This window comes from Mustela lutreola, chromosome 9, assembly GCF_030435805.1.
Source record: "Mustela lutreola isolate mMusLut2 chromosome 9, mMusLut2.pri, whole genome shotgun sequence".
NCBI classification, from domain to species: domain Eukaryota; kingdom Metazoa; phylum Chordata; class Mammalia; order Carnivora; family Mustelidae; genus Mustela; species Mustela lutreola.
The window spans coordinates 44,519,327-44,547,302 of NC_081298.1; the positions used below are offsets into that span (position 1 = coordinate 44,519,327).

General features: G+C 41.9%; 1 protein-coding gene across 1 annotated transcript; it reads left to right on the forward strand.

Annotated features, from left to right (window-relative positions):
* Nucleotides 1–13,347: 13,347 nt before the first annotated feature.
* Nucleotides 13,348–27,733, forward strand: NAA20 (N-alpha-acetyltransferase 20, NatB catalytic subunit). Its single transcript, XM_059134170.1, has 6 exons — nt 13,348–13,503; nt 17,603–17,627; nt 20,358–20,448; nt 21,078–21,213; nt 26,637–26,782; nt 27,216–27,733. Exons 1-6 carry the CDS (start codon nt 13,451–13,453, stop codon nt 27,299–27,301), a joined length of 537 nt encoding a protein of 178 aa, XP_058990153.1. The 5' UTR covers nt 13,348–13,450; the 3' UTR covers nt 27,302–27,733.
* The last annotated feature ends 243 nt before the right edge of the window (nt 27,734–27,976 follow it).

A 27,976-nucleotide genomic window follows, 5' to 3' on the forward strand; every position in this document is an offset into this window, starting at 1 on the left:
TCATGTGTGAAGATTTTTGAAATGCTGAGTTGTCCTTTCTTTTCTTCAAAAAGCAGAGGCTAATTACATGCCACCAAGGGTTTTGCTAATAATTATGCAAATCCGAAATGCACACTAGGGCTTGCGGTTCAATAATCTGGTAGAGAGGAAAGGGAGAAGTTTGCATTTTTTGCAGCAGCCCATATACTGATAGGAGGTAAAAATCTAGGAGCGGAAGCAGAAGAATAGTGTTCTGGTCTGAAAGGATTTCCGGTGTTATCTAGGACAGCAGGAGGCTTTGTTGGACCCAGAGAAAAATCACTGTTAACCAGAAAGGCGCCTCAGACAACCCCCCACCATTCTTATATGACCTCAGAAGGGTGCGATTTGAGAGTTGAGTGCTCTTTCAAAAGTCAGCAGGGCCGGTGCTCTTTTTTGCTGCCATTTTCCTGTTCTTGGAACTATCCTGAATAGCAAGTGCTTGGTAAATCCTTGTTGACCCAGTCATCTTTTCTGACCCATCAGTAGGATGGATACTTAAAAATCAGGACAACAGCTGAATGTACTTACAATGAATTAAAAATGGGGACAACCCTCATAGCTGTCTTCCCCACCCTCCAAATTCAGGTAATTGTTCTGGTCCTTAGAAATCAGGGCACAGCGATTTAAAGCAAACCCCAATGTCTGAATGGGAGGCAGTCTTCAGTGAGATGAGAGAGAGCTCAAAATAGGACACGTTCGTGTGAGCAGAAGAAAACATCACAAGACAGCCCCTGGTTTTGTCCTTGGGCAATGCTTCCCTGCTAAAATTACAACATGACTTGTGTCTTGACTTTTTTCCCCCCACGCAGACATTTCTCACTTCTCACATTGCCAGGAAACAGATTTTGGTGAAGTTTGGGAGGAATAAGAGGAGAGTAAAAATACACATGATGGGTGGGGGGAGACGAGAACGTATTTCCAAATCTGAAATTATGTTATAAAAGTTGAATGCAGGCCAGAAGTAAAGTTTTGGGTTTTTGTTTTGTTTTGTTCTGTTTTGTTTTTAATGTTGTGGGCACTGCCAAAGATTCCCCCCCTCAGGGACACAGAATAGAAATAGAAACCTCATAAAGTAGTCAGTATTCTGTGGAAGTTACAAGTTTAGATCTATAAGAAAACAAAAGGCAGGAAAACCAGTCATGAATGCATTCATTCATAAATGTGACTTCACTGCCATTGGGCAGCTCCTACCTCCATCTCTAAGAGACTAGAAAACGAGAGCTTTCTGGTTATGGATAGCACTGCCTGGTTACTTCTGGGGAGTTGGAGAGAAATGGCTCAGTACCTGGATCACAGGTTTTTTTTAACCACCTAGCCGTATCTGATAGTAAAATCCTAAAAATTAACATTTTTTCAGACCATGTTCATGATGGTGGATTTGAAACCAGATGTGCTGTTGGTTATTTCGTTTGCCCAAAGCAAGTTGGAAATGGGAAAAGTATATATAATGTTGCAGATTCACGAGCAGAAGATAAGAACAAAAGGAAGAGATGGAGGGAGGCAGAGACTCTCTGGTATTTGTGTCAGAGAACAGGTTTTTATTTGAGAAAGACCTATTTTTCTCCAATATCAAAGGATGGGTGGCAGATGGCACCAACTTTTCTCACGTGAACACAGACTTTGCCAGGAGAATGGGCACGGGAAGCAAAACTCTGGTGGAGGTTTAATAGTGGTATCCACGGTCTGCCCTCAGACCCCCAACCCAGTGGGAAAATCTCCATTTTTGATTAAACCCAGGCAGCTAGGGGAATGTGGGCATATTCTTGTCTCGATTGTAAGATACTCTCCCACCGAGGAAGATGCCTGAATTCTGAGACACTCCACACAGCAAGCATTTATAGCTGCACTCCAGAAATGAATCTGTATTGCCTTTGACCAAGCACAGCCCTCCCGTCCCTCATTCCCAGTCTAGAGCCCACAGACCGGGGGGTCCAGGCTGAGGCTGACCTCTGCTCAGGGCTGAGGTTTTCCGCTGGGGTGTGTGGTGGAGATGAGGAGGACCTGTCCCTCTGTAAGGACTCTGATACTTCCTCGGGGGAAGTGTCACCTCCCGCAAGTGAAGGCGGTTGCCTCCCCTTGACCTCTGCTTCTCTCCTTTCCTCCCATTTCTCTCCCCCACAGTTCCCGAGGGCACGTTTCCCTCCTCCAGTGGACCCCAGTGAGGGCCGTCACAAGGCTTTTGGCCAACGGGGGCTCTGGCTGGGCACGTCCTTTCCCCACTTTCTCCCAGATCCTCAGAGTATGATCCCAGGCCCCACTGCAAACATCGGCTGCCGACCCCGTCTGGCACTAGGACATGGGGGCCGCTGGTCCTATTGGGATCAAGTTCTCAGCCTCTGCTCCTTATTCAAATCACCTGAGGGGCCCTTAAAACTCCTTATGCCTTGGCTGCCCAGACCATCAGAATCTCTGCAGATGGGGCCCGGGTAGCCATTCTCACTGAAACTCCCAAGGTGACTGCACTGTGAAGTCAGGCCCGAGAAACACCAGTTCAGATCAAGATGCAGGTCTGAGGATACAGACACACCTGGGAGAGGTAAGACCTTGTCTGTGGCCACGAGCACCTCACCAAGGGGAGGTTCTCGATCTTGTTGTCCGCAGACTGTGGGATAGGTACTTCTGGTTTGGCATGGTTCTAGAGAAATATGAAGCAAACCACATGGGTAACTGTAAATTTTCTGGTAGCCACATGTTAAAAAAGGAGAAAGAGGGCGCCTTGGTGGCTCCGTCAGTTAAGCGTCCGCTGTTGGCTCAGGTCATGATCTCAGGGTTCTGGGATCGAGTTCCGCATAGAGCTCTTTGCTCAGGGGGAGCCTGCTTCTCCCTCTCCATCCGTCTGCTGCTCTGCTTACTGTGATTTCTCTCTCTCCCTCTCTCTGTGTCAAATAAATAAAATCTTAAAAAACAAAAAGGAAAAAGAAATGGGTAAAATTAATAGTAATATATTACCAGGCTCCTAATAATTTATTTTAATAAGATGGTAGTAAGATATTTTATTTAACTCATATCCCAAAGATCATACATACTTCAATGATAATTTAAATATTAATGATGCATTTTCTTTTTACAGCGTCTTCAAAATCTTGCGTACATTTGGCACTCATTCCCCAGCTCACTTCACACCAGCCACTCGTCACATGCTCAAAAGCCACACGTGGCTAGTGGATACCGTGCTGGGTAGTGCAGTTCTAGCATGTCAACTAGAATGATTCTGAAAAGCTAAAAAACAATGCTTGTATGTGTATATAAAATTTAAAAGCATCCACCGCTTACCTCCATTAGACAACACACAAGCAGGGTGCCTGGGAGGCTCAGTCAGTTAAGCCTCTGCCTTCAGCTCAGGTCATGATCTCAGGATCCTGGGATCAAGTCTTGCATCAGGCTCCTTGCTCAGTGGGGAGCCTGCTTATCTCTGCCTGCCGCTCCCCCTGCCGCTCCCCCTCCTCCCTCTCTGTCAAATAAATAAATAAAATCTTTTCAAAAAGAAAAGAAAAGAACACGCATGTGCACATTCTCGAACTCATGCTCCTTACTGGCTGAGGTCATCACAGCATCTTGGCTCCTCTGAGTGCCACCGGCCAGCAAGAATTCATCCGTGCCGAGTCAGAACAGTGCCCGGCACCCTGCGTGTGTATTAAATATTAGTTGCTATTATCATGACATAATGAGTGTCTTTGAAATTTTTCCACTACTGTTTTTTGTTCTTCTCTGCTTCAGCTATCACCTGCTGACGAGTTTCTGATGCAACAGAAGAAAGGCAGTAAGCAGGTCTCAGAAGCGTAAGCAAAATATATTGGGGTGAGCTGCCTAGAGTGGGAGGGAAAAAATGAAGAGAATGCCATCCTTTAACTCTGTTGGTGGTGGTGAGGGTGGTGGTGGCCGTGTGTATGCGTGTGTGTGTGTGTACGTGCGCGTGCACGTGTGTGTGAGAGTTGGGAATATTTTCTCAGTATTCCCTACTGGCCGAGAGTATAAGCAGGACCCAAAGCCAGCGGGGATTGGTGCTGAGAAGGGCAAAGGGGAGGAAGGGAGGTCGCAAAGACAAGGTTTGTCCATGAAGGACCCATTTTAGCCAGAGCACGTCCATCCAGGTTAAACAATAACTTGTTGTTTAACCCTTAAACTGTCCCTGCCCCCCTTCCCCAGGGGACTTACTTAAAAACAAGTCCTGGAAACCAGTCCCAGGTAACAAAGCCCAAATACAAGGGTGGGTCAGGCCAGGTGGAGACATCTGATCAGTGGGGGGGCGTATACTGTCTCCTTACTTACCAAGGAGTATGGGCCCCGCCCTTTGGGAGCCTTTTAGGTGCCAATTCTGACCAAGGTGATAGGCTAATTCAAATATCTATTAGAGTAAATTGTAATTCAATTGGTCACTAATGTATGACCTAACATGATTGTGCAGCTTTCTCTGTGTGTTACAATTTCATTGGCCACCTATGTGTGGCCAGGCCCAACCACATGGCCTTTGCCCTTAAAAGCTGGTCTGTGAAGCAGAGAAAGGTCACTCTCTCTGTAAGAGGCGTGGCCTTGGCTGGTCAGTCCGATTCTTGATGCTTGGCGCGAAATAAAGCTTTGCTTGACCTTCGCTTTGTATCAGTCTCACTCCTTTAATCACGGACCCATTACCGGGGCACCTAACAGTCCACTTCCCAGTATGAGTGAGATGCTGAGAGGAACCATCTCTACCCCCAACCGAGCCTACGGCAGCCCTTCCCTTATTACCTCAGTAGAAGTATAACTCTAGTCAGGAATGATTTAGACAGCTTTTCCACTTTTAGTTTTATTTATTGTATTCACTTGTTTATTGAGATATTTATATAAGCTTTATATCATTTAATAGGACTATACCTAATAACATTATGTTCTATCCAAAAGATAAGCATTTGACCAGAAGCGCTCTATCTCTGACGACCACGCTCCTGCGCATCCTACAAATCATGAGAAAATGCACTGGCTTTTTCCGATTGCACTTCCAGTTCATTCTCTCTTCTTCACTAGCTTTCACCTTGGCAGTCAATAGACATGCACCTGCTCTGAATAGAAAGAATGAAAACCGGCAAAGAACAATACAGTGACGAAGGCTCTTTAGCCAGTCAGAAGGGAATATATGCAAACTAGCTAGAGCATTGGAAACCCTGGGGTTTTTACCAGCACCACACCTGGCAAATTGCAAAATCTCATTATGCAGACAGCTTAACAGTTTGCAGCAAAATACAGTCCATGGGCCAAGCATCGCATCTCCCCAGCACTGGTGTGACTCTTGGGTCCCTCCCAGACCTGCTGAAGCAGGGCCTGCTTTCTAGCAAAATCTGCAGATGACACACGTCACACCGTGATTTGGTTGGGAAGTATTTGTTCCAGGTGTGTCTGGGGGCAATGGCATTTGTGCAGCCAATGCAAAGAAACAATTTGCAGGCCTGCTGGTGGTACAACACTGGAGGAAATGAGGAAATGGCTGCGAAGCTTCCTTAGTTTATTTCTTTTTAAAGATTTGTTTATTTATTTCAAAGAGCACACGAGTTGTGGGAGGTGCCCCTGTGAGGCTCACTTTCTAAAAAGGCATGATAACCTCCCTCAAATCCCCTGCATTATCACAAAAGGTTTGAAATGCAGCTGCCGGGGAAATAAGTATTTATCTCAAGGTTGGTGATTTGTCACATTCTTGCTTTTGTGGGGAAGAGACCTGAAGGGTCTTGGGGGAAAAACCCAAAATGAGATGGGTTGATGAAGTCAGATTTCCTAGTTTTGCTGGTTTTGTTGGGTGTTGTCTTCTTTTACCTCTGACTATGTGAAGGCAAACAGAAACTAGGAGAGTTCTTCCTGCCTGGGCCAGCCGCTCAAACGTGCATATGGACATGCGTGTGGGCGTGCACGTGTGCCTGCAGGGACATCGTCATGCAGTCCAGAGAATTTAGTTGCACTGTCTGCATGTGATGTGGGAAGTTTATGAGCTTTTTTATTCCCTGAAAGGACAGCCATATTTCTATTAAAGGGATTTCATTCCCTGAGGATGCGTTCCTCAAGAGAGCCGTTTTACTCATCAATTTCGAAAAACATGGAAGAGAGGTTTAATTAAATGTATTTGGTGGCCAAGGAGTGAATTGTGCAAAGTGTCTTTGGACCGTTCCTTTGGCCTCACCAGCCAGCGACTGCAAAGGGAAAGCGTCAGAAGACTTAGAGGAGAAATGTTTGAGGCCTTCCAAATCCTTCAGATTCTTCTGATCGTCATTTTCCTGGGGCCTTTATTTCCAACAACACTGAGCCTTGCCGCCCTTTTCTCCATGATGTCAGTTCACTCACATGATCTTGCCCCGGCTTTTCTGGGTCAAAGGGAAGGTTTGTTTTAAAAATAAATAAATAAATAAACACAACGCACAGTTTATGATGCAAACATTCACTGGTACATAATGAAGCAGCTCTCCACAACCTGTTTCTGATTCCTCCTCCTGTAAATGACTTCTTCAGCTGTGTCTTCCCTTCCTTGGCTCCCTGTTTCTAAAAGCGCAGGCATTAATTACTCAGTCCCTATTATGGAAGGTGAGGATTTAATCTCCTTATAATGTTCTCTTCTTACCACGGGTGTATACATGTACATGTTTTCTTCTCTATCCTTCCCAAATAATTACTAACACTTTGGATAAATTAATTTTTTTTATTATTACAACAATGTAAGCATTGTTAAGAGCTAAGGTCCAATGCAGTGTTATTTCTTTTCTGCACAAATTTTTGTTTTTCTTCGAGTTGTTTCCTTTGTCTCCTTTTTGGCTTGCTTACTTTTCATGTACCTACCACTAATTCCTCCTTAACCTCTACTCCACAGTTGAGAAATTCCTTGCAGTATGACCCAAGAATTTGGAATAATCCATTATTTCCTGTTTTATTTTTAATTTTTATTTTTTTCATGGCGGTATCTTGTTAGAACTGAGCTCCTGTTGTAATATGGACCAGCCGGTCTCCAGGACTTGACAGAGCTGTCATCCGGGGAATTCTCCTTACCATTCTACAGAATTAAACATCTTATTTTCTATATCCAGATCTTCCCCACCCCCTTTTTTTGGTCTTTTCTTTCTTCACTCACTTTTTCTTCTTCATTCAGAAGAATTGGAGGTGAAGTATTTGAGGCCTACATACTCTTCTGATTCTTCTATCTTTACTATGCTTAATCGTTTGGCTGGGTAGAAAATTCTATGTCAGAAATTGTCTCTCAGAATTTTGAAGGTTAGACATCATTTTCCTGAGCGCCTGGGTGGCTCAGTGGGTTAAGCCGCTGCCTTCGGCTTAGGTCATGATCCCAGGGTCCTGGGATCGAGTCCCGCATCGGGCTCTCTGCTCAGCAGGGAGCCTGCTTCCTCCTCTCTCTCTCTGCCTGCCTCTCTGCCTACTTGTAATCTCTCTCTGTCAAATAAATAAATAAATCTTTAAAAAAAAAAAAAAGAAATCATTTCCTTCATTTGACTTCTGGCTTTCAGAGATACTGTTGACAAGTCTGATACCACTTGATTGCTAACCCTTGCTTCTATCAAGATATACCTTGTGTGTACCTTACATAGTTGTCATAATGACCTCCAGAATATCATATCTCACTTTATAACATTGGATAACCTCCTTCCACTTTGACTTTGACTATGGGCCCAGCCATATGACCTACTTTGATCGAAAGGACAATAGCAAATATGAGACAAGTCAATGTTTGAAAGGGCATTGGACAGGTTCTCCTGCTACTAAGAATCTTCTCATCACCCTTGTGAACAAATCCAGACTAGTTTCTTAGAAGACAAGAAACCGCAGGGAGAGCAGTTGCCCCATTCTGGGAAGTTCCAGACATGTGAGAAGGCGGTCTTAAGCCATGCATCCAGTTCAGACCAGAAGAATTACCCAACCGACCCACAAATTGTTTTAAGTCACAGTTTGGGTGGTATGATAACTAGCAAAAGTGAACTAATATTGCCTCCCTTCCTTTTTTTAAATTTAAATTCAAGTTAATGAGCATATAGTGTAGTATTGATTTCAGGATTACAATTTAGTACTTCATCACTTACATATAACATCCAGGGCTCATCTCAACAAGTGCCCTCCTTAATGCTTGTCACGGATTTAGCTCACGCCCCCACCCACCTCCTGTCCAGCAAGCCTCAGTTTGTTCTCTATATTTAAGAGTTTCTTACGGTTTGCCTCCCTCTCTATTTTTATCTTTCATTTTTCCTTCCCTTCCCCTATGTTCGTCTGTTTTGCTTCTTAAATTCCTCATATCAGTGAGATAATATGAGAATTGTCTTTCTCTGACTGACTTGTTTTGCTTAGCATAATACCCTCCAGTTCCATTTACATTGTTGCAAATGGTAAGGTTTCATTTTTGTGTGTGTGGCTGGGTAGTACTCCATTATATATGTATACCACATCTTCTTGATCCATTCATGAGCCAATGGACAGTTGGGCTGTTTCAATCATTTGACTATTGTTGCTGCTATAAATATTGGAGTACATTTTCCCCTTTTGTTTTATTTTTATTTTTTAAAGGACTTTATTTATTCATTTGAGAGAGAGAGAGAGAGAACAAGCAAGGGGAATGGAAGAAGGAGAAGCAGGCTCCCTGCTGAGCAGGCAGCCTGATGGAGGGGCTTGACCCCAGGACCCTGAGATCATGACCTGAGCTTCCAGAGGCAGATGCTTAACTGACCGAGCCACCCAAGAGTCCCTCATTCCCCCCTTTAATCAGCATTTTTGTATCCTTTGTATAAATACCTGCTAGTTCAATTGCTGGGTTGGAGGGTAGTTCTATTTTTAACTTTTTGAGGAAACTCCATACTGTTTTTCACTTTTTGTACTTTCCACTGCACCACTTTCCATTCCCACCAACAGGGTGAGAAGGTTCCCCTTTCTCTGCATCCTTGCCACCAACTGTTGCTTCCTAAGTTGTTCATTTTAACCATGCTGACAGGCCTGAGGTGGTATCTAGTTGTGGTTTTGGTTTACATTTCCCCAATGATGAGTGATGTTGAACATCTTTTCATGTGTCTGTTAGCCATCTTGATGTCTCTGGAAAAGTGTCTAATCATGTCTTCTGCCCATTTCCTAACTGGATTATTTGTTTTTGGGTGTTGGATTTGATAAGTCCTTTATCTTTATCTGATATGTCATTTGCAAATGTCTTCTCCCATTCCATTGGTTGCCATTAAGTTTTGTTGATTGTTTCCTTCATTGTGCAAAATCTTTTTATCCTGGGGCACCTGAGTGGCTCTTTGGTTGGGCATCATCTCTTGATTTCAGCTCAGGTCATGATCTTGGGGCATGCAGGGTCATCTAGCCCTGCATTGCGCTCTGTGCTGGGCATGGAGAATGCTTAGGGTTCTCTCGCTCCCTCTTCTCCTCCCTCTCACCCCTCCCCCAATTTGCATGCATGCTCTCTCTCTTAGAAGAAGAAGAAGGAGGAGGAGGAGGAGGAGGAGGAGAAAAAGCAGCTTTTTATCCTGATGAAATCCCAATCATTCATTTTTGCTCCTGTTTCCCTTGCCCCTGGAGATGTGTCTAGCAAGAAGTTGCTGCAGCTGAGGTCAAAGAGGTTGCTGCCTTTTGGCTTTATTCTATCTGCTAAATGAGTTTATTAGCATCCATAATTTTGTTGCCAGTTCTCACTGTTCCTGTCTCTTCCTTCATTCTTATAAATTATGAATTTATAAGTTGAAAAAAAATTTTTTTTGAATTCTCATTTTAGTGAGGTATTGGTGGGGGATGTTTGTCTGCCGTCTGTCTTGATTCATGGAAACCTGTAGTCAGCTCTTAGTACGAGTGGTGAGCACGGTGGAGAGCCTGGTTAGGAGAATATTCTGCTAAGCCTGGTTAGCAGAGCATAGATTATTACGCTGATGGTCAGAGTCAATGCATCTACCCTGCTCAGTTATTACTTTATAAAAAAAATAAATTTGTTATCTGAAGGTAACCACCCACCCCAGGTGCTTTATTGTAAAGTACATTGCCTAGGACTTGTCAAAATATATATATTTACTGTGCTCTTTGTCCTTTCCACATGATCTGAAGGAAAAGAAATGGAGCAACGACAGATGAAACACCACACTGTTTGCTTGTTTGAATGTGGAATTCTGCCACAGTGGACGCGAACCCAGGTCAGCACTATTTACAGAAGAGCACATGGTGTTTTGTCTCAATGAGCAGGAAAGTGTTTTGTGATAAAATGTGGTAAAAGCCTGTAGTTTTTTTCCAACTAAGCAGTAAAAGGAATTACACAATGCAAAATGATAAATAAAAAGTTCTATGAGTCATCTTTAATATGGGGGAAATGTGCAGCCAGCACAGAAAACAGTGTTTTTCCTGCATGTTAAAAATAAAATTGAATGCACTGCAACCAAAATCAATAACAGCATGTCCCAGGAGCTCAAAAAACCGTGAGACTTTATGGAGTTCAATGGAGTTCATGCTTTTTATCGAAATGGTGGGGACGATAATGTAAAAACTGTTGATTTTATTCTTTACAAAGTCATGTTTATCGAGGCATAACTGGCAGTAAAATTCACTGTCTTTAGTGTATGTTCTATGAATTTTGACAGAAACACTCAGTGATGATCCGTCACATAAAACTTTCCCATAATTCCCTTCTGCTCTCCCCACCCCAGTCCCTGGCAACCACTAATCTGTTTTCTGTTCTTATAATTCTGCCTTTTCCAGAATGTCACATAAATGGAACCATACCATACACAGAATTTGGACTCTGGCTTCAACATTTGTATACAGGTTTTTTATGTGAACATAAGTTTTCGTTTCTCTGGGATAAATGCCTGGGAGTGCAATTGCCGGGTTAAATGATAGTTGGTTATTTGGATTCTAAAGAACCACCAAACTGTTTTCCAGAGAGGCTGCACTATTTCACATTCTCACTGGTTACGTGGGAGTGATGCCGCTTTGATTTTTTTTTTTTTTTAAATTTCAGTGTTTAAACTGCTGAAATTCACCAGGAGATACACTCAGAGACTCACTAGGTTTGAAATGTATGGGCTGTTAAGAATGTTTTACTTTTGGAAGTGTTATGACAAATGATACTCCAACATAAACTAAGTCACCCACAAAAGGGAAAACAAAAATCATGCTGGCCTACTCTCTCCCCCTAGAAACTTTAAACAGAAAACAAGGGAGTAATGAGGTTTACAAAGTCTTCGGCTTTAAAGGAAACCTTTAAGTACCCATATTTCTATGGTGCTCAGCGAGCTCTTTGATTTTAATTTAGTGTTAAAGGACCAAAAAAGAAAGAGAGGAGAGAGAGAGATGGCTAGGTCTTCTCTCGGGGATACCCTTCCAGGTTAGCTCTGGAAGCAGCAGAAAACTGGTAGTAAAGAAACTGTTTCTTGTTCACAGAAAAAGAAACACATTGTACACATCCAGATGATGCAACAGATTACTGCTCTGTGGATATCAACCAGTTTCACATCTATTTGTGTGTACATTTCAGCATTCCTGATTGCCTTGTGCACTTCAGTTTTTAAAAAATATTTATTTATTAGAGAGAGCTCAGGTGCACAAGTTGGGGGAGGAGCAGAGGGAGAGAGAATCCTCAAGCAGACTCCCCACTGCACACGGAGCCCAGTCCTAGAACCCTGAGATCATTACCTGAGCCAAAACCAAGAGTCCGTTGGTTGACCGACTCAGTCACCCAGACACCCTGTCTTGTGCACTTTAAATTCTCCCTGAAAGTGAGTTGTAACAACTTACTGGTTCTTTCATTAATTAATGAATTATGATTTTCATCATGTACTTTTTTAATATTTGTATGAAAATCACCATTTTACCTTTTCTAAAAATTATCTTTTAACATTCACTCAAACTGACACCTTAAATTTGCTGAAAGGAAAATGCCTCTAAAATGTCGCCCTCTTTAAGCACCTGGCAGGCAATAGCTGAGCTCATGAGGTCATATTCTGTCCTCAGGGTACATTTCTAGGTTGAGGTTGCATGCTCCAGGGACAATTACCTGCATGTTCACATTCAGCTAGATTGTTGAGATTTTTGGAAACAATGCCTGGTGATGAGCTTGGACCTTGGGAGATCCTTCTTATAGGCCTATTTCTTTAGCCTTCTGCTGTCTCCTTCCATGCCTGACCTGCATATTTGGGCAGGGGGGCCGTTGAAGATCCCTACAGAGTCCGAGGGTCCCCAGGTAGTCAGATGTGAGGGCCTTGGAATTCAGACCTCTTCCTGAAGAGTTATGTGGGTTAGTTTGACCTCTGCAATGTGTCCCTCAAGACCACCTCAGTACTTGCCTAACAAAGGAGTGAGGGGAAAGAACCTCCAAAAGCAGGCAGCACATTTCTTAGCCTCTGGACCTGTGCTGTCCGCTATGGTGGGGAAGCCACTACCTATGGGGCTATTGAGTGCTAGAAATGTGACTAATGCAACTGAAGAATGGAATTTTTAACTTCATTTAACTTTAACCAATTTAAGTTTACATGTGAAAACTGATGATCCTTTCAGGTATTTGAAAGCTCGTATGATTGGAATCATTTGAGGAGGCAAATCTACTTTTCAACTATACATTTTATGTATACATTTGATGAAATCTAAATGCAGAACAAGGGACACCTGGGTGGCTCAGATGGTTGAGCAGCTGCCTTCAGCTCAGGTCATGATCCCAGCGTCCTGGGATTGAGTCCCACATTGGGCTCCTTGCTCAGCAGGGAGCCTGCTTCTCCCTCTGCCTGCCACTCTGTCTGCCTGTGCTCACTCTCTCTGACAATAAATAAAATCTTAAAAAAAAAATAAATGCAGAACAAGTATTTCTGATGACAGATCACCTGCTGGATTGAAATATGCTGCAAATGTAAAATACACACCAGATTTCAGACTTAGTCCAAAAAAAGTAAAACATTGTTAGTATTTTTTTAATTGATTACATGTAAAATAATAATTTTTTTATATATGGAGTAAAATAACATACACTGTTACGATTCATTTCACCTTTCTCTTTATGTTTGTAAACGTGGCAGTAGAATATTTGAGATCACATACTGTGATCAGTGGGATGGCCAGCTCTGGACCATGAATTTTCCCATTCTGGTCCACAATTTTTCTCATTTATTACGGACCACGCAGGTGTTCCTGAACCCCGCTTTTCAGCTATAATTTTCTAACCCCTGGGCAGCTTTCTGTCTCCTTTCTAGCAGATCACCCTATTTACTTCCACTAGAAATTCCCACGGAGGACTTTTGAGGCTCTGACGGATAAGACCCCCGTGACTTTACAAGAAAGATCCTGCAATTCCAGACGCCGCCGCCAGAGAGAGCCTTGTCGCAGTCGTGGTTGCCGAGCAACTCGTGGCCCGGAAGCGGTTCTCCGCCCCGCCCCCGCGGCAACCGCGCGCAGGACAACTTCCGGCAGGGCGGGCGCGGGGGTCTCCTAAGCCTTCTTCCGCGGCGGCGGCGCAATGACTACGCTCCGGGCCTTCACGTGCGATGACCTGTTCCGCTTCAACAACATGTGAGTGAGGCGCCCGGGGCTGGCGTGGGTGGCCTCGTCCCCTGTCCCGGGCCCGCAGGCCTATCCCGCGCCGGCCGCCCCTGGTGCGTCCCTGGGAGCCGCCGGGTCGGAGTCGGAGCCGGGGCGGACGCGGGGCGGACGTGCGGACCTCCCTGCTGACCTTGGCCCAGGCGCTGCAACTTTTCTCGCGTCCTTGCGTGCTCGTCGGAGTCGGGGCAGCGCGCGGGCGGCCTGTCGCGGCGGCTGTCCCGAAGCGCCGGGGCGGGCGCGAGGGGGTGGGGGAAAACCGAGGATCAAGTGGTTCGGATTCAAGTGTTAGGAGGATGGGAAGCACTTGAGAGGAGGTGGCTAGAAACCTTGCAAAGAGGGGGTGAGCCTTGAAGGGTGGATAAAATGTTGACAGTGATGAGGAAGTTCTGGAGAAGAAAGCAGGTGTGAAGGCGAGAAAGCTTGCGGCCAGTGTCCAGGCAGGTCCGGAGGTCGTTGCGAGGTCCACAGCCAAGTGTTCGGTGAGCCCAGCGGCCGATGGTTCCATTTGTATCGGAGTGAGACCTTGTGAGTGTGGCACCAGCCGCCGTTTCTTTCTTGGCCCGGGTTGGTTTCGTTGCTGAAGCGGCACATTCAGGGACAACTTGCAGGTGTAAGTAGTCGGGCGGGCACATGCTGATGGAGGCCCACTGTGTGTGCTGTAAGTCCGAGTTAAGGCAGGATTGTGACTTGCAGGTACTTAAACAAGCATTTTATTACATAAGTTTCTGAACGTTTAAAAAGTCGACAGAATTTTACGCTGAACACTCAGAGACATTTCGGCTGGATTTTACAGTGGACATGTTGGTATGTTGACTTCCTCGCATATCTGTTCGTCCATCCATCCATCCATCTATCCACCCGCCCACTCCAAAATCCACTTTAAAGATAGCTGGGCAGTGTGTGAAAACCGAGGATCAAGTGGTTCGGATTCAAGTGTTAGGAGGATGGGAAGCACTTGAGAGGAGGTGGCTAGAAACCTTGCAAAGAGGGGGTGAGCCTTGAAGGGTGGATAAAATGTTGACAGTGATGAGGAAGTTCTGGAGAAGGAAGCAGGTGTGAAGGCGAGAAAGCTTGCGGCCAGACACGTGGGAGGCAAGTGTGACTGGAGTGGTGGGTTTCTCTAACTGCGCCATCAGATCAGCTGGTGAAACTGGACTTTCGCTTTGTCGTTGAGGTTTCAGTCTTGACTGTTGGGAAGAATTTTCTAATGGGCCTCTTTCAATCAGAGCAGTGTAACTAATGTGGCTTGTGTTGAGCTCCCCCTGTGCTTGCTGGGCTCTGGCACTGTAATAATCCATTTACTCCCCACAGTTCTCTATGGCAGGTGCTCTCATTATCCCCATTTTTTGTATGAGTAAAACTAAGGTACTGAGAGCACCAGAGAATTGCCCCAGGTGCTAGAGCTCTGTGGTGGGTGTGGGTGAAGCAAGGAATCTAATCCAAAAATATTGGCCCTGGAACAGTGGTTCTTTAAAGAGTGGTCCCAGACCATCAGGGAGTACTTTGGAAATGCATATTCTGTTTAAGGCCGCTTTAAGGACCAGTGCTCTGGGGCTGGAGCACTTCACCACAGTTATGTGGAAGGTGAGGAAATTGGAGGAGGTATACCAGGCAGATAAGCCATTTAGGACATCTTGGCAACAGGCCAGAAATGATGACAAAGGTTTGGGTGTGGGAGTTGCAAGCCCGGGAAGGGACAGTGTTCCTGGAAGCTTTAAGAGTAGTTGGCAAAACCTGTGTGTGTGTCTGTGTGTGTGTGTGTGTCTGTGTGTTGCAAGTCTGGGTAGTTGGCAAAACGTGTGTGTGTGTGTGTGTGTGTACTTTAAGAGGGCATGTGCACACATTCAGGCGCCCCAGAGCATCATGCACGACCTGAGCCAAAATCAAGAGTTGGACGCTTAACCAAGTGAGCCATCCAGGCCCCCGCAAAGCCTTGTTTTAACTGAAAGGGAGGTGAGTTGAGTCCTATGGATATTGGGAGCAGGAGAACTTCAAGGCAGAGAGAATAGTTAGGGCACAGGTACCTGTTTCTGACGGGGTGGGGGGCAGCTGATGTGTATAGAGCAGAGTGAGAAAGTGGGAACAGGGCTGGATCTTAGAGAGGACCTCCTACGAGTTGGGCTTCTCCACTACGTGCTTTGAGCTTCCCAGGTGCAGAAATCAGGTAAGTGTCTAGGCTAACGATAGCAATTTGGGGGACCCACACTATGTAGATGGTATTAAAACCAGGATGCTAGGTGACATCAGTGGTGGAGTGAGTGTGGATAGGAAAAAAGAGGCTCCAGGTGTTATAGGAGAGCTAGTGTCCCTTTGAGTTGGGAGGAGAAGCTGATGGTGGGTCTTGGAAGCTCTGTGAAGAGAGCATTTCAGGTGGTGGGAGTGGGGAGCCATGTCAGGAGCTGCTGATGGCCCAGTGTGCAGCATGTCTGTACTTTTATCCCAGGAGGGGAGACTTTTGGGAACGGGGGTCTGGGCAGTGGAAGGGGGCAGATCTGCCCACCAGCACTCCAGGCATGGTTACAGGAGAGCGAGTAGAGGGGCCTGCAGACGCTGTAGGTGTGTGGGTGCCATGGTGGGACCTTGGTGAAGGCTTCTTCCTATTGTGTATTTTCTGTTGTGAAATAGGAAGCAGCTGATAATGAGAAGGAGGTGGCTTGTTGTGGATGGTTGAGGCAAGGCTATAAAGCAGTCGTTGAGGAGTGTGGGAGACTGTATTCTCACACGGGAACAGTGATTCTCCAGGTGTGGCTGACGCTCTTCCCTTTTTGCAAGGTCAGAGTGATTTTCAGGAAAGCACCAAGATGGGTTTTTTTGCCTTCTTCATTCTCTCACAAGTGCACAGTGGAGTTTTCAGCTGTGTGGCTTGCAATACCAAGCGTAACAGACACAGATGTGAGAATCCAGCTGCCTTTTTTTTTTTTTTTTTAAAGATTTTACTTATTTATTTGACCGAGAGATCACAGAGAGAGATCACAAGTAGGTGGAAAGGGGGAAGCAGGCTCTCTGCTCAGCATGTGGGGCTCAATCCCAGGACCCCGAGACCGTGACTCAAGCTGAAGGCAGAGGCTTACCCCATTGAGCCACACAGGCACCCCCAAGCTGTCTTAAGCCAGACATTAACAAAGATTTGTAAATTGTTAAAACAAAGCCTTTTTTGTCGCTAAATTGTGTTCCTGAAAGTAGTCACTTTTGGTTTTAAAAAAAGTTATTAACATGTAATTGGTTTATTTTAAAATGTTTTAGAAAATGTTATTATCAGTAGATATAACCCACTTAAACAAGTTCTTTGGGGGTCCTCAATAATTTTGAGTGTGAACAGTTTCTGAAACCAAAAGTTTTGAGAGCTACTGGCCTGGAGAAGTGCCTTGATAAGGGTCCCAAGGAAGAATCTGGCTAGGTATACAAGAGGAAGTTATGGGTGGCTGGTTTTGAGCCTGGCAAAATAGTGGTTCCATTAATTGAATAGGAAAGTGAGGCAGAGCTCTTTGCAGCCAGCTGCAGAGGTGTGTTTGAAGAACTGTTGACTCAGGAGTGTTGTGATCAGGTGGGACAGGTGCTGGGTAGCACCAGAGCCAGATCCGGGAGTCTTCCTCCAAAAGTTAAGGGATGGGATGGTGGGGAAGAGGAGGTAAGAATGTAGAAGAGTGGATGGAAACTGATGGGTGAGAAGGCCCACACTGAGCAGCTGAAGGCCCAGAGACAGACGGGAGGGACTGCTGTCAGATGCTGCCAGGAGCTGGTTCTACTTTCTGTGACTTTCATGCCTGGTTGGGCTCCAGTTCCATTGATGATTTACTGCCATTTAGAAAAATGGAAGGTTTTGATGCAGGTATATGAACTATAAAGTCACTTGTAAGGAAGAAACCGTTAAATAAAAATTTATAGATATCTTTATAGTGGCTGTGTGGCTTAGTTTGGCCTTCGGTATCTTCCTTAGCCCTAAAGTTGGTTTTAAAGTTGTGGATTTAGCGTGTTTTGTTTTTCTGGTGCATGTTTTTAGTTTCAGTGGCTTATTTAAACTGGTTTTGTCAACACTGCTTACTACTGACATTTCTTTTCTTTCTTTTAGTAACTTGGATCCACTTACAGAAACTGTATCCTTTAAAAAAAAAAAAAAAAAGTTAAATGAAAGCTAAGAGTAAGGAACATGGAGAAACAAAAGAAAAAATGACTTGAGTACCGAAAAACTTTAAAACTTGCAGGCCAGGAAACATAAGCAACATTGAAAGCAATTTAAAAAACCAAACAAACTGGGACTGAGTTGTCTTAAATCTGCCTGGCAAGCTGCTAACAAAATGACCTCATAACTAAAGCAGTGCAGCTCCCCTTGGTGGTAAGTATGGCTCCATACAACTGAAAGCAGTGGCTTCAGGATGGGTTATTACTCTCTGAACGAAGCCTGGTGGTGATGAGCAGCAGTCTGTGGTGGTTTCATGAAGTCATTGGCAACCAGGCTGTGCACTGTAACCACCATCTCACTCCCAGGGTGGCCTTGGCTTTCTCGGGCATCACGTCCATGTTCCTGGCAGGAGGATCAACAGAGGGGAAGGTGAGAGTGACCTTCCCTTTCAGGAGTACCTTTAGGAAGTACCATACAGGCTTCTGTATCCCACTGACCAGGAGCTGCCTCCTGCCACACTCACTGAGCTAGAACAGTCCAGGAATGAGCCCAGCTTCCCATTTGGGCTTATTACTAAGACAGGATTTGGGGGTAATAATTAGCCATATCTATGATGTCCCCCAATGAAAGTGGGCAAAGATGTGTGAAGTTAGGGTGCTGTGGGTTATGTTCCACTAAGAGACAACCTCACATTCTCAGTGGCTTTCTAGCTTCTACTCCATGTCCACTGCAGAGTAGGAGGGTAATATTAACTGATAATTTAACAAAAGAGGGCAAAGAAGCTAATGACATATATTAAGGGTTCAGTCTCACCGGTCAAAAGATAAGTGGATTAAAACCAAAATGATATGCTGTGCTTTACCTATCACAATATCAGGGATTAAAAAATGATTTAAACTCATGCTGATGAGGGTAAGAGGAACATTCTCATAAATTGCTAGTGACAGTATAAACTGTGAGAGTTTCTGGAAGGCACTTTGGCAGTGTAGTACATACTAAGTAATTCCACTTCCCAGGAGCTAAAAATAACAGGTGAGGACTTGGCAAACTAAGGCATGGGCCAAATTTGGTCCATTGCCTATTTTTATTTTTGTAAATACAGTTTACAAAACTGTATTGTGTCTAATAAGACACAACCATGCGGAAAAATTTACATATTATCTGTAGGTTTGTCCATGGCTTTCACAGAGTAGTTGCATCAGAGAGCATATGGTCCACCCAGCCTTGAGTATTTACTGTCCTGTTACAGGAAATGTTAACCCCGGAGTTATGTCATTACCAACATTTTTATTAGTTAGGATATTAAAAATTTGGAATAGCATTCACAAACAAGGAAATGGTTAGAAAAAATATACTGTATTCGTGAGGAATTTAAAAAGATTTTCAAGACACTGAAAATAACATGTCCCTTGTCAGCAGATAGGTGATTTAAATTGATCACCCGACGGAGTATACTATACATTATTAAAAATTAACTGTACGTTTAGATAACATGGCTACAAATCAGAAACAAAGCTGAGTGAAAGAGCAGAAAAATCACTGAAGTTTTCATTTTGTATTTCAAAAAATTACGACTTTTTAGAGACCTCCATGTTAAAAAGATTTTTGAATAACAAAAAATTTTCACTGTAAATAAGGTGAAGTATTAGGATGCAAATCAGCTTACATGGTGTGTGTCTAGTGACACTTCAGATTTACAGTAAAAATCCCATAATCCAGGTGAGGCTGTGTGTGCAAGTTACCTGCCAGGTATTAATGGTTGCTGAGCCGATACCCGGCCTCTTGACACTGGTTGAGAGGCGGTAGTGGTGTGTGTCGGTGGCTGACCAGCAAGAAGACTGGCTAGCGTGCTGTGTTATGGGTTATGTTTGAAGAGTGCTCGAAGTAGTGGCTGTCGTTCAGAGGAGAATCTGAAGAACTTATGACTGAGCAAATTTTACAGAAATAAAAAAAAGAGTTGTGTGATTGGTGGTGGCCCCTCACAGAATTGTATCAGCGAGCTTACACTAAGAAGATATTAGAATGAGCATATGTCAGTAAGGATGCCAGGGTTGAAGAGTGTCATAATGAGCAAATTATTCAGGCTTTTACTCTTAAGTCAGCATTGATTTGTAGTAGCTGAAAGGGAGAATTTGAATCAGTGGAGGGGAAACACTAGGTAATTGATGACTCTGGAAATACTAAAGTTATTTTAGTTATTTTCACAGCCACACAGCTGAAATAGGACTAATCATTAATTTTCTAGTGCAGTTATGGAAAAACAAAAGCATTGAGCATCTACTTTGTGCTCAGCACCAGGGATAGAGTGAACATGACATTCATATCCAAAAGGGAGGGAGAGAGTGAACAATATCCAGTGCTGGTAGGTGCTGTGCGGAGGGAGAGAGTGAACAATATCCAGTGCTGGTAGGTGCTGTGCTGTGATCAGTATGGACACAGATAATAGAACTTCAGACTCCTGGTTCTCTGCTGTTAGATGGTGTTGTCTCCACTCCTATTTTTGAACTTATATATTCAAGCAATTTTGTTATAAATTATTAGTGCTAACCTAAATAATGTACTGACATGAATATACAGATCACACATATATTGAGCTGGGGATAAAGTAACAATATATTTTCAAAGGAACCTTTCTTCACAATGTTTCTTTTATGAAGAACTTTGTACTGTCCATTACCTTCCACACTCCTTAACGAGACTCTAGTATGGGATTCCTTTTTACTTACAGTACCTCGCCCACTGGCCAGAGTACTTCATTGTTGCAGAGGCACCTGGTGGAGAGTTAATGGGTTATAGTAAGTATAATACCACTAGAACTTTTCTGAGTAGGCAGTTGAGATTTTAATGTAGGTTTCAACTGATTGTTTTAGATTGATTGCAGAAGTGGAAATATAATCATGCTATCTAGAATTTTATTTCCTTTAACCACTGACAGCTCACCCATGCTTTCTATATTTTAGGCATTGTGCTCTAGGCCCCAGGAGACACAGACAGACAAGGTCTCAGGCTTCATGGATCTTTCATTCTATGCTTATTATTTCTGCATGGTTTTTTGGATACATAACACAGGAATTATAGCATCTTCATTGAATTAGTGGCATTACTAACAAAAATTTGAGCTGTGGACTCTTAAGTTTTGTGTACACATACATACCTACATGAAATGTAGATATTTAAAAAAATAGATATTCTGATTGTGTTCAAAATTAGTTGTGTTTTTAGTGTATCATTCCTTTAAAAAAAAAAAACCTTTCTCTAAGTGAGAGTCAAATAAGAGCACTAATAACCGTTAGAAGACTATGTGTTACTTAAAAATTAAAACTTCGTCATTAGTGTCCTTTATAATAAAAATGTACCAACAGTCATTCTATATTCATGTATAAATCCATGTGTTTAATTACTGAGTGCAATCTTTTATTGGCAGTCATGGGTAAAGCAGAAGGCTCAGTAGCTAGGGAAGAATGGCACGGGCACGTCACTGCTCTCTCTGTCGCCCCAGAATTTCGACGCCTTGGTTTGGCTGCTAAACTTATGGAGTTATTAGAGGAGATTTCAGAAAGGTGAGATCCTGCTTTTCAAGTAATAATTTATGAACCCTATTTGGTTTTTATCACGGTGAAAATTTCTAAGTTTTTTTTCTGTTCAGGCTGAATATTGTGCTTCAGTTTGCAGGATTTTCATTTTCATCAGTAGTTGTGTATTCACATATTCAGAGTAGTAGCATTGTCCCTATTTTGCCATTGAGGAAAATTCAGGCAAAGTAAGTGACCTGCCATGGGCTTATATGCTGAGTAATAGATGCAATCTAGCCCTTAAGGTTTTTTTGTTTTGTTTTGTTTTGGTGTTCTTGACACTGTTGCAGATGTTCCCAAATTCTCTGTCAACATCACCCTTTGCATCTCAGTGATTTTTTTTTCATAGTGCCCCTATGGCCAATAAAAAAAAAAGAAATCCCTCAGTTTAGACTTAACCAGTTATGTCCCAACTGCTTAGTAAATACTTATGGCCTAACAAACTAGTAGCTGTTTGGGAAAAATAAACAAATTGAGAGAAAAAAATATTTCATTGTTAAATAACTGTGGCTACCTAATGAAATGTGTGACTTTTGGGCATTTCATGACTTCTTAATCTTAGAAACAGATTTGACACAACCACCTGTATTCTTATTTCATACTGATTTTCTTGTAGTACTGGGTTGTTTTTTTTTTTAGTCACAGGAACTGCCAAAACCTGGCTTCATAAAACCTTTGATGACCTTTGTCGTTAGAAGAAGCTTAACGCCATGTAATGCTGCATTTGTGATTATATCAAACTAGTAGTTTGCCATTGTCTGACGTGTAAGGTTTATCTGTGTTTCCCCCCAAACATCTGAAGTATCCTGTAGCACCTCTAAGAGTTTGAGCCACTTTGGAGCACTCTGGGTACACACTAAAAAAAAAAACCTGCCGGATTTAGGGCTTTTTTTTAATAAAGACCTATTGTGTAGGTCAAACACCCTCATTATATGAGATAATATAATTAAAAGACTCCTGCCAGCTCCCATTCTAAAAGAGGTAAGAGATGTGTGTTTAAGTTTAATCAGTTGTCAAACTGCCACTTATTTTTTTCCTCTACTTTTAAATGCCTAGAAGTATATAAAAGGGAATATTTGCTGAGAAGGGCTCTTGAGGTTTTACACTTAATGGATTTAAAAATGCAAGTTTTTTTTTTTTTTAAGATTTTATTTATTTATTTGACAAGTAGAGAGAGGCAGGCAGAGAGAGAGAGGGAAGCAGGCTCTCTGCTGAACAGAGAGCCCGATGCGGGACTCGATCCCAGACCCTGAGATCATGACCTGAGCCGAAGGCAGCAGCTTAACCCACTGAGCCACCCAGGCGCCCTAAAAACGCAAGTTTTAAAGAAGTAGCTAACCAAGCTGAAAATACTCTGGGCCAAGTTGGGGTTAAAAGGAACTTGAGCTTATTCAGGAAGAGAGAAAATAGTATTAACTGAAAAATAAATCAGTTCTAGTACTTGAAAAATTTTAGTTTATACATATTTGTTAATGGCATTTGTTATCTTTTTGAAAAAAAGTATTTGGCATTATTATATAGTAGACAAGGAGTTAAGAAATAGGTTCTAATGAGCTATCACCCTACACATACGATTTTATGTACTTATGGGACAGAGTCTCAGAATAGAAAACAACTACGCTCCTATCTTTTCCATTTTCTAAATCTTTGTTATTTTGGAACAGTTGCTAAGCTTAGTGTGTGTGTGTGTGTTTGTGTATACCTACGTACATACATACATGTATTTTTAATTATACACATTAAAAACAAGGAAATTAAAGTGGAAAAAGAAAATTAAAGTGGTAAAACACATAAGAAGCCTGAAAAGAGATGTTAGCTATGAATCCAAATATAATCTGTAAATACAGCACTAAAGATTAATGGACTAATTACTCCAGTTAAAAGACAAAGACCTGAAGTCATTACGGTAAACTGAAGCCAGCCACACAAAGACAAATGATGTGTGATTCCACTTATATGAGATATCCACAACAGGTAAATTTGGAGAATCAAAGAGTGGAATGGTGGTAGCCAAAGACTAAGGAAGAGGGGAGTGGAAGTTACTAATCAGCAGGCATAAAGTTCAATTAGAATGAATAACCCCTATAGTCTGCTGTACAATTTACCTGTAGTAAAAGAATAACATACATTTAAAATTTATTAAAAGAGAAAAACCTCACATTAAAGTGTTCTTACAACAGTAAAAGACCATCAGAACTGTATTTACAGGAAATATATGTAAAGATTAAAGATTGAAAGAAATTTTTAAAATTATCATGCAAATTCTAACCAAAAGACAGCTGGTATACTTATTAACAAGAGTCACATAATAGTTCAGTAATTTTTCAGAGTAAAAAAAAGGGTCACTGCTTACATGTGAAAAGATTTAATGCATCAGGAAGATGTAATAATTGTAAGTTTTATGTACACAGTGCCATAAATTCAAAGTAAAAATGCAAAAATTGATAAAAGTACAAGGAGAAATAAGTAAACTTTATCATAATGAGAGATTTGAACATCCTTTTTCAAACTGTAGAACAATTAGACAAATTGATTAAGGGCACAGAATAGGGGTGATTACTTTTCCTAGGCCAGATACTTAAGCTTTACAGGCCAGCTAATCTAGTGCACGTGTATGTGTGTATATTAAACACCCCTTCAAAGTTTTAAAAACTGTGCTTAGCGGGAGAGCAGTACAAAAATAGGTTGTAGGCAGGACCCCCTTCCTCAACAGATCACCATCAGTAGCTAAAAATCTTTCCAGAAAGCTATGACTTCTCTGGCAAAATTTTACCAACTATTTTAAGAAGTGTAAAGATTGGAAGTTCACTTTTACACAAACTAAAGGCTAGAGTAATACATAAGAAAGCCCAACAAGATCTATGAGGAATGGAAATTTAAAGAAAATATGCAGTCTTTATAGATGCAAAAGTCCCAGAAAAATCTTAGCAAAATTGGACTCAGCAGTTAATAAAAAGGATGATATTCAGGGGAAGGAAGGTGGTTTTAACATGAGAAAACCTGTAAATGTATTCCAACCTATTAATAAATTAAAGGAGAACAATTGTTAGTAAGTGCAGAAAATGCTTTGATAAAATCCTATTGATTAAAAATGGTTAACAATGTAGGAAATAGAAGGGGAGAACTTCCTTAACCTAAAAAAAGAATATTTACCAAAAATCTATAGTAAATATTAGCAGTGATGCAGTGAATGCTTTCCCTTTGAGGAAAGGGCTGAGACAAGGAAGAATGCCTACAGTCAGCCCATCTTCAGTAATTTACTGGAAATCCTAGACAGCATAGTACAGCAAGAAAAATAAAAGATACAAGGATTGAGAAGAAACAAAGCTCTTATTTTTTACGTACAAGACTGTACAAACAAAACCACAAGAAGCTACAAACAAATGTTTAGAATAAAAGCTAAGCAGAGTTGTTGGACAATCAGTATAAAAATCAATTTCATTTATACACAAAAAGTAAAATTTAAGAAAAGATGCCAGTTACAGTGGCATCAGAACAAATTAAGACCTTTGAGAAAAATCTAACAAGAGCTATGCAAGACTTCTCTGAAGTTTCTAACACTTCCCTGAGAAACAGAAAAGATGACCTCTCTTAGTGGAGAGAGAACTATGTCAGTGGCAGGGAGGGCTAAACTGGTGTTAGATCCATGGAGCCAAACTAACTTCAACCCACATCTCCAGTCTTTTTTTGTGAAACTTGTTCAATTGATTCTGAAGCTTACAGGGGAATGGAAAGAGACAAAATCATTTGAACAACAAGGTGGGAAGGTTTGCCCCTCCAAATATCAAGCTATAATGAGTGAGCTCTGTGTCAGTGCTAGAGTACTTGTCAAGACCAGAGGAACAGAGCTGAGGAACAGACGCAGGGACACACGAATCCTGACATAACTCAGGGATATGTGAATTCTGACTGAACTCAGAGGAAGCAACTGCAGAGCAGCAGTGGAGGGATACAGTCCTCAGTAAGGACGGTGGCACGACTGGATAACTGCATGGGAAAAACATTGCCCAGATTACTGCCTTACCATACACAAATCAATTCCAGATTTATTAAAAACCTACATGTGGAAAAACGAAACTCAAAAGCCCTTTTAAGTAATATAGGAGAGCGTATCCATGACCTCAGGGTCGAAAAGAGCTTCTTAAATAAGCCATAAAAAGTCTGATTGTAAAGGAGAGGCTCATATGCAACTTCAGTGAAGTTTCTGTTCATCAAAAGTTACATGAGGATAATAACAAGTCAAGCCACAAACTGGGAAAAGATTGGCAACAATCCTTTACGCAATGTCAACTACCCAGAATACACAGAGGACCACAGCTGGGGGGAAAAATTGTGAAGACCAATAAGGACTGAAAAAATGAGAAATCTAAGTGACCTACAAAAATGTATTTAGCCCCATTAGTAATGAGAAATGCCAATTAAAATTACCCTGAGATTCTTAGGACATTTTCAAAAATAAAAATGCACCAAGCCTTGTCACTATGGGAATGGAGTCTCACCCTCCGCTGGGAAGTGGGTACTACCTAAAAAAGGTGAAGATGCCCCTATGAGCCAGTGATCACACTCTTAGTTGTAGACCTTAGATACTGTACCATGAGACATACAATAAAAATATTTGTAGCAGCACAGTTTATAATCATAACCCAAAATGTTTATCTGTGGGACTATGGACGACTTGTAGTGTATTCACCCATATAAGGGGGTGCTAAAAAGAGGGAAAATGAACAAAATCCAGCTACACCAGGCTGACTTGCACTTTACTGAGAGGGGCAAATCACCAGAGGATATGCAAAGTACAATAATATTTATGTAAAATTCATCAATAGGAAACACTGTACTAGGTGGTGAATCTACGGCAAAACCCGAGGAGCTAATGAGAGTGGGTTGGAACTTGGGAGACCTCTGGGTAAGGGGGATGGCTGTCACTGCCCAGAGAGAACTGATGGCTTTAGGGATGCCACTGTCAGGCAGTTCATGTCCGGTCGTTACGTGTGGGCCATGGCCACACGGGCTTGTTATTGCTCAAATCTTTTTAGTTTGCACATACGGGTAAAAATAATTGTATTACTAGTTGAAAATAAGCATGTCATTTACTGTGATGTAAAATATACAGTAATTAAAGACCGAATTATGATTTTAAAAAATGTTCTAGCAGTTTATCTTTTAAAGAAAATAACAGGTTTTTAAATGTTAGTATGCTAACAGAAAGTATCTCTTTGTACGTCAAAATAATTGACATAAATCGTCAGAAATAAAAATGGATACAAGGTAATCAGCTGCAAAGTCCTATTATTTCCATTCTTTAAATATTAATCAAAGCCAACTAAAAACAAGTGTTGTTTCAAAACATGTAAGTATTTTCTAGAATTTCCCACATTTTAACATTTCCCCCTTTTTTTTCTGATTTAAAGAAAGGGTGGATTTTTCGTCGATCTCTTTGTAAGAGTGTCTAACCAAGTTGCAGTCAACATGTATAAGCAACTGGGCTACAGCGTGTACAGGACGGTCATAGAGTACTACTCGGCCAGCAACGGGGAGCCCGATGAGGATGCCTATGGTGAGCTCCCTTCTGTGGCAGTATCCCCCCCACAAAAGCCAAAACATTTACATTTATTCTATACACTAGTCATTTTAATAAGTTGAAAAGAACCATATTTGTTGGACTTAAGTTTTTAAATTTGAGCTATAATTAAATCTCCTTTAACCTGCCTTCATGAACCCACCACTGGTTAATGTAAGTTAACCAGTGGTTAATTAACTGTCAGTTGTTTAATTATGTTACATACACGCATGTTAATTTTACTAAGATTTTGTCAAAAGAACACTGGTACATAGAACTCAGTTTGTGACTAGGAGTCTCAAACACATTTTCTGAGGACCTAGTAAATAGAGGGGTAGGGGAAAAACCTCTTATGGGAACTTTACATACACACTTCCACATAAGATATTTTGGTATTTGGGTACTTACATTAAATTTTGCTTCCTAACAGATATGAGGAAAGCACTTTCCAGAGACACTGAGAAGAAATCTATCATACCATTACCTCATCCTGTGAGGCCTGAAGACATTGAATAACCATGGGCAGTGGTTCTTAGGCTGATGCTCCAGATATTTTATGGACAATATTATTTTCATTGGATGATCTTGGAGCTCTATTAGGAGAAAAGTAATCATTTAGGTCTTACAGACTTCAAGATAATACAGGTTATAAACTTCAGTCTCATTGTTTCCAATTAGCAATATCATACCTACTAAAGCTGTTCACTGTAATAAAATTCAATCAAAAAGGCAGCTAGGTCAGACGGAAACATTCCGCTATTTTGGGTCATAATATTCACTATATGCTAGGGAAAAAACTTGCTCCAGTCTCCTCCTAAATTCCGTGCCTGAGAACCACTGCTGCATATATTTTTTTTTTATTTTGTATCAAACTATTAATTGAAGCTTTAAAAGCATATATGAAATGTATAAATCTAAGATGTATAATAAAATGCACTGTAGACTCTATGAATGTGTTCTAAAAGTGTGATACTTGTTTTCATACTGTTAATCCCAGGTCTTTTCCTTGTCTAATCTCACACCACTTTGCTTAAATCCTGCCTTTGAAAATATAAAAGACACTGAGGTTTCTTTAAAGGGAAAAAAGAACTGAATTCCAAAAGAAAGGCCATAAAACTAGGTCATGGGCCACCCATGTAGTTTCATGTATAGTTTTCTTTACTTGTAAAAATATCCAGTGAGTAAAAGTGG